Source organism: Somniosus microcephalus, chromosome 12 (genome assembly GCF_052327205.1).
Source record: "Somniosus microcephalus isolate GS21.2 chromosome 12, FLI_Smic_1.0, whole genome shotgun sequence".
In the NCBI taxonomy this organism is placed as follows: domain Eukaryota; kingdom Metazoa; phylum Chordata; class Chondrichthyes; order Squaliformes; family Somniosidae; genus Somniosus; species Somniosus microcephalus.
The window spans coordinates 161,608,452-161,613,490 of record NC_140998.1 but is presented as its reverse complement, the minus strand read 5'-3'; the positions used below and the strand labels follow the sequence as shown (position 1 = coordinate 161,613,490).

The 5,039-nt window shown below is 42.7% G+C and overlaps 1 protein-coding gene across 1 annotated transcript; it reads left to right on the top strand.

Moving 5' to 3' along the window:
- The first annotated feature begins 568 nt into the window (after positions 1-568).
- LOC147109656 (EEF1A lysine methyltransferase 3-like) lies at positions 569-4,807 on the top strand. The gene is made up of 2 exons (XM_086004219.1): positions 569-852; positions 3,484-4,807. The coding sequence occupies exons 1-2, from the start codon at positions 723-725 to the stop codon at positions 3,882-3,884; spliced, it is 531 nt and encodes a 176-aa protein (XP_085860345.1). The 5' UTR covers positions 569-722; the 3' UTR covers positions 3,885-4,807.
- Positions 4,808-5,039: the final 232 nt, after the last annotated feature.

Genomic DNA, 5,039 nt, shown 5'->3' with positions numbered 1-5,039 from the left:
CCACCATCGACAAGGCACAAGTCAGGAGTGTGATGGAATCCTCTCCACTTGCCTGGATGAGTGCGGCTCCAACAACACCCAAGATACTCGACATCATCCAAGACAAAGCAGCCCACTTGATGGGCACCCCATCCGCCACCTTAAACATTCACTCCCTCCACCACCGGCACACTGTGGCTGCAGTGTGTATCATCTACAAGATGCACTGCAGCAACTCGCCAAGGTTTCTTCGGCAGCACCTCCCAAAACCGCCACCTCTACCACCTAGAAGGACAAGGGCAGCAGGCACATGGGAACACCACCACCTCCAAGTTCCCATCCAAGTCACCCACCATCCTGACTTGGAAGTATATTGCTGTTCCTTCATCGTCGCTGGGTCAAAATCCTGGAACTCCCTCCCAACAGCACTGTGGGAGTACCTTCACCACATGAATTGCAGCGGTTCAAGAAGGCGGCTCACCACCACTTTCTCAAGGGCAACTAGGGATGGGCAATAAATGTTGGCCTTGCCAGCGACGCCCAGATCCCAGGAACAAATAAAAACATCTAAAACCGAGAGGTTGGGAAGAGGACCTGCATGCAGGACTCTATCAAGGTTGCTCTGACCTTCTCACACGAAGGTGCCTGATTGGCCTTTTAGCAACTTTTTCACCAATCATCCTTCCCTCCCTCTTCCAACATTGTCCTCGTTCTTTGTGCACATTATAAATAATTATCTTTATATGAGTGTGTTTTTTCAGGGTCTTGCCCTTTGTCGGTACTTTCACGATGAGAAGATTCATTTTTCTGGGAAGAAGGTGCTTGAACTGGGATCTGGCACCGGGATTGTGGGCATTTTAGCGGTGCTGCTGGGTAAGTTAATTCTGCAGTCACTATTCAGAGTATTTATCCCTCTACTTACCAATTAAAGTGCACATCCCTATAGTTATATTTTATGATCCTTACTACAATAGTTAATGCTCACAATACCTACCCATTTATTTACTATTCGTAGTGCTTAACATTCCACATATTATTCATAGTGCTTACCCCTCGAGTTACTATATTAATCTATAGGTAGATCCCAATACTTACTATTATTCATGCATATCCCTATAGTTAGTTTGCGTACTGGTTACTCCTACAGTAATTATTTGTAGTGCATTGCAGTATAACAACTATTCATAGTTGTGACTCCTATTATTATTCTTATTCTTTTTTCCGCTCTAATTATTTTGCGAAGTGCATACTTCAGCTTCAATGTGTTTACCCATACATTCACAATTAGGAATATAGGAACAGGAGTAGGTCAGTTAGCCCTCGAGTCTGTTGGTCCGTTCAATTAGATCACAGCTGATCTATATTTTAACTCCAATAATCCGCATTGGTTCCATAGCCCTTAATATCCTTGCCTAAGAACAAATTATTTATCACAGTTTTTAAATTTTCAATTGACCCCTGGCCTCAACAGAATTTTTTTTGGGGGCTGGGCGGGGGTGGGGGGGGGGCGACTTTTACATTTCCACTAGCAATTGTGTGAAGAATGCTTCCTGACATCATCCCTGAACGACCCAGCTCTCAGTTTAAGGCTACGCCCCTTGTTCTGGACTCGCCAGAAGAAATAAATTCTCTCTATCTACCCTATCCAATCTTTTAATGCTAACACCTCAATTAGGTCACCCATTAATCTTCTATACTCAGGGGAATACAAGACTCATCTATGTACCCTGTCCTCGTAATGTAACACTGGCATTATCCTGGTGAATCTGTGCTGTACCCTCTCCAAGGCCTATATATCCTTCCTGAGGTGCGGTTCCCAGAATGGAATGCAGTGCTCCAGGAGCTGTCTAACCAGAGCTTTATACAACTCTAGCATAACTTCTACCCCTTTGTGTTTCAATCCTCTTGAGATACAGGATAACATTCCCCTATCCATTTAAATAATTTTGTGTACCTGTCCACCACTTTTTAATGATTTCTGTGTATGGACCCCTAAATCTCTCTGCTCTTCCACAGTTGCCAGCTTCTTATCATTTATAAAATACTCTGATCTATCTTTCATAGGTCCAAAGTGACCTCATACTTCCCCACGTTGAACTGCATTTCCCACAGTTTTGCACTCATTAAATCTATCAATGTCCCTTTGCTGCTTCCTGCTCCCATTTACATTACTTGTTTTCGGGAGAGGAGAGAAACATTTTATTAAACTCTTGTCTTGTTGCACCTATGTGGAACTCAGTGGGTCTCCACACTCAGCAGCATTGCCATAGGATGCAAGCTGATCAGCATAGATATTGGTGGGATGCAAGAAATCCGGCACTCGTGTTGCCACAGTAACAAGAGAAACGATGCAAAAACATTACTCTATAATGACCCGGGAAGCATTCAATGGGTGATTTTTGAGGTTTAATGATTAAATCTACGTGGGTATTAGACCCAGACGGCAGAGAAAGTTTCCAAGCCGGGAATCTGCCAATAGGGTGGAATTTGAAATTGCTGTTAGATTGATGCTCCGCCACTAGATGTCACTAGCACCTTCACTCATTGCTGCACTGCACCCTAATCCATGGGACGTCATCTGAGTTAAATATTGTTGCGCCAAATCTACCTAACCAGATGGTCTTAGATTCCGAAATTTAATCAATTGTTTCAGTGATTTGAAGAATTTTCCCCGCAGCACTCAATGGGTGCTTAATATATACTTTTTTTTAAGTTACATTAATGAAAATGTGCTAACAGGAACGCGGGTGCAGGTTCTCAATATGTTTCTGTCCATTTTATTCTGTCTTCTTTATAAGACTCATTGGATTAGCCAAGACTAAGCCATTACGCATGTTTAAAAGCTGGGCATCTGTTTTTTTTTTGTCCCGAACAAGAATTCTCTATAAATGCCAATGGTGTTTGCGGAGTTAAGTTACATACCGCAGTACTCACTTTCTGTCTTCAAAGGACACACTTAGGCTCAATCGGCTTGAGCCGGCCTGCAATGGCAGACTGATGAACTCTAATATTATAACACTCTCTGTAAAGTGCTCACAGACCTGATTATTTCTACATGATCTGGCGCTGGAGAAAATTCATGCTAAAGTAACGCGACCGTTTTCTTGCCCAACAGAATAACAGCGGCATTAAAAGGAAACCGGCAGGTGCGATTAGAGAAGGATTGCTGCCCCCTGTCATATTTTTAAAAAGAATATGATTTTTTAACGATCTGATTTCACTTGATCTTCTTGTGAAACCTGCATTGCAGCCAACGCTTGTAGAGCAGGCGCGCGTTGGGTGATCTCAATTTCCCGAATCCGGTTCAGGACATGTGTTCCGAACTCGATGGGCCATTCTGCTTCTGACTGGCTCAAGGGCATTCGCACCGAATTGCCCAGATAGTTTCCTTTTCTTTACAGAATTCGACTTTTCTTTCTCTTCCCGTGACCAGAATGTATGTTGCAACTCCTGCTACAGGGAAACCATAGGATAATTATGTTGTTATTTTATTCTTTTTGCCAGGTGGAGATGTCACCATGACGGACAGGCCGCACGTTTTGAAGCAAATAGAATACAACGTCTCTGCTAACATTCCAGTCAGCTCCAGACACCGTTCAAAAGTCTGTGCCCTTACTTGGGGTCAGGATCAGGAAAAATTTACAGCCGACTATGATTTCATCCTGGGGTCGGACATTGTCTACAGCCCATCGCAATTTCCAAGTCTTTTACAGACGCTGCTGCATCTCTGTAACGAAAACACCACAATTTACCTGGCTTCTGATGTGAAGTACAGAGAGGGGGCCGCTAAATTCCACAATGAGTTGGTGCCCGAGTATTTTATCAGGAAGCTCATTCATACAAGCGGCAATAACTGTATTTATAATGTGACCAAAAAGTCCCAGGCGATGAGCACTACTTTCTGATGCAGAGACCGAGGGACAACGGTCTATTTTTCACTTTACATCGTTGTGGGGATTCACCAGGTTTCGTTTTTTCTCTTCCTTTTCCAAGATCCATCCTGGATCTCCCAAGCATTGGTGATTTATACTGGCAGATCACATTAACACATGCGCTTGCCTCGGGCCTTAAATGCAACTCTCTCATTTCTTCCATGGCGAACTATGATTGCAAGATGCTGGGTTTACAGGTCCCGAACCATCAGGTATCCTCACCAGCCCTTACGGCTGGAATTCCACCTCTCTGGCTAAAATAGGGGGCGATTACTATCACTTCCCCTGAATTATAACCCACAAATTATAACCTGCCTGGATTTATGGGAGCTTGAATGCCCTGAGTGAAGGTGGCACTGAAAATCCAATCCCGTGGCTGCGATAAAGCTGCCCAGGTTAATCTGCTAACGATGTATTTAACGAACGGAAATCCGCAATTTCTTTATAAAATGCTGCTCGGTGAGCATGTGCCTGGTGTCTTTGTTTCTCCTTGCCTTAGCTGAACCCTTGAGAATCGCAATGTCGCGAGTTTAACTCTACAAAAGCGAACCTTCTGCTTCTTTGCAAATAGACCGGTGTTAAAATTATTATTTGCGGCCCTTTCTAATCATTGGGCAAATATCAGTAGCTCCAGTGTATACATTTGTCGACTATTGGAACTTTTCTATTTTTCATTTAGAGAAGTAAATCACAACACAATCATGTGTTCGCAGTGCAAGCTTTTGGTCTATAACACAGTACAATTCCTTTGTGCCCCATATGTTGGAAATATGCGAACAACTCCTTTCTGGTGTATATTTGTTATGTCTGTAATTTTATTTATTTGTAATGCAAGCAATAAAAAGTTGATAAAACTTGAACTTGTTCCAGTACTTGAATGGAACTGGTAGCGCAGAATAAATAATCACTGCTTTGCTTTTGTTTTTCCAATCAACGTGGCTTCAAATAGAACCACTGTGCAACAATACATGAATAATAATAAATTAAGTTTTCAGCTTACAGCCTGATATCGCAAAGTGTGGATCATTTTGCATGCCTTTACAACAATAACGACCTGTGTTTATATAGCACCTTTAACGTAGACCAATTAAATACATATTTTGGTTCTGTCTTCACAAAGGAGGACAC

Excerpts from the sequence above, each read along its gene's own strand:
- LOC147109656 (XM_086004219.1), top strand. The coding sequence starts at position 723 with ATGAGTGTGTTTTTTCAGGGTCTTGCCCTTTGTCGGTACTTTCACGAT. Across the intron at positions 853-3,483 it reads CATTTTAGCGGTGCTGCTGG|GTGGAGATGTCACCATGACG; the intron begins GTAAGTTAATTC and ends TCTTTTTGCCAG.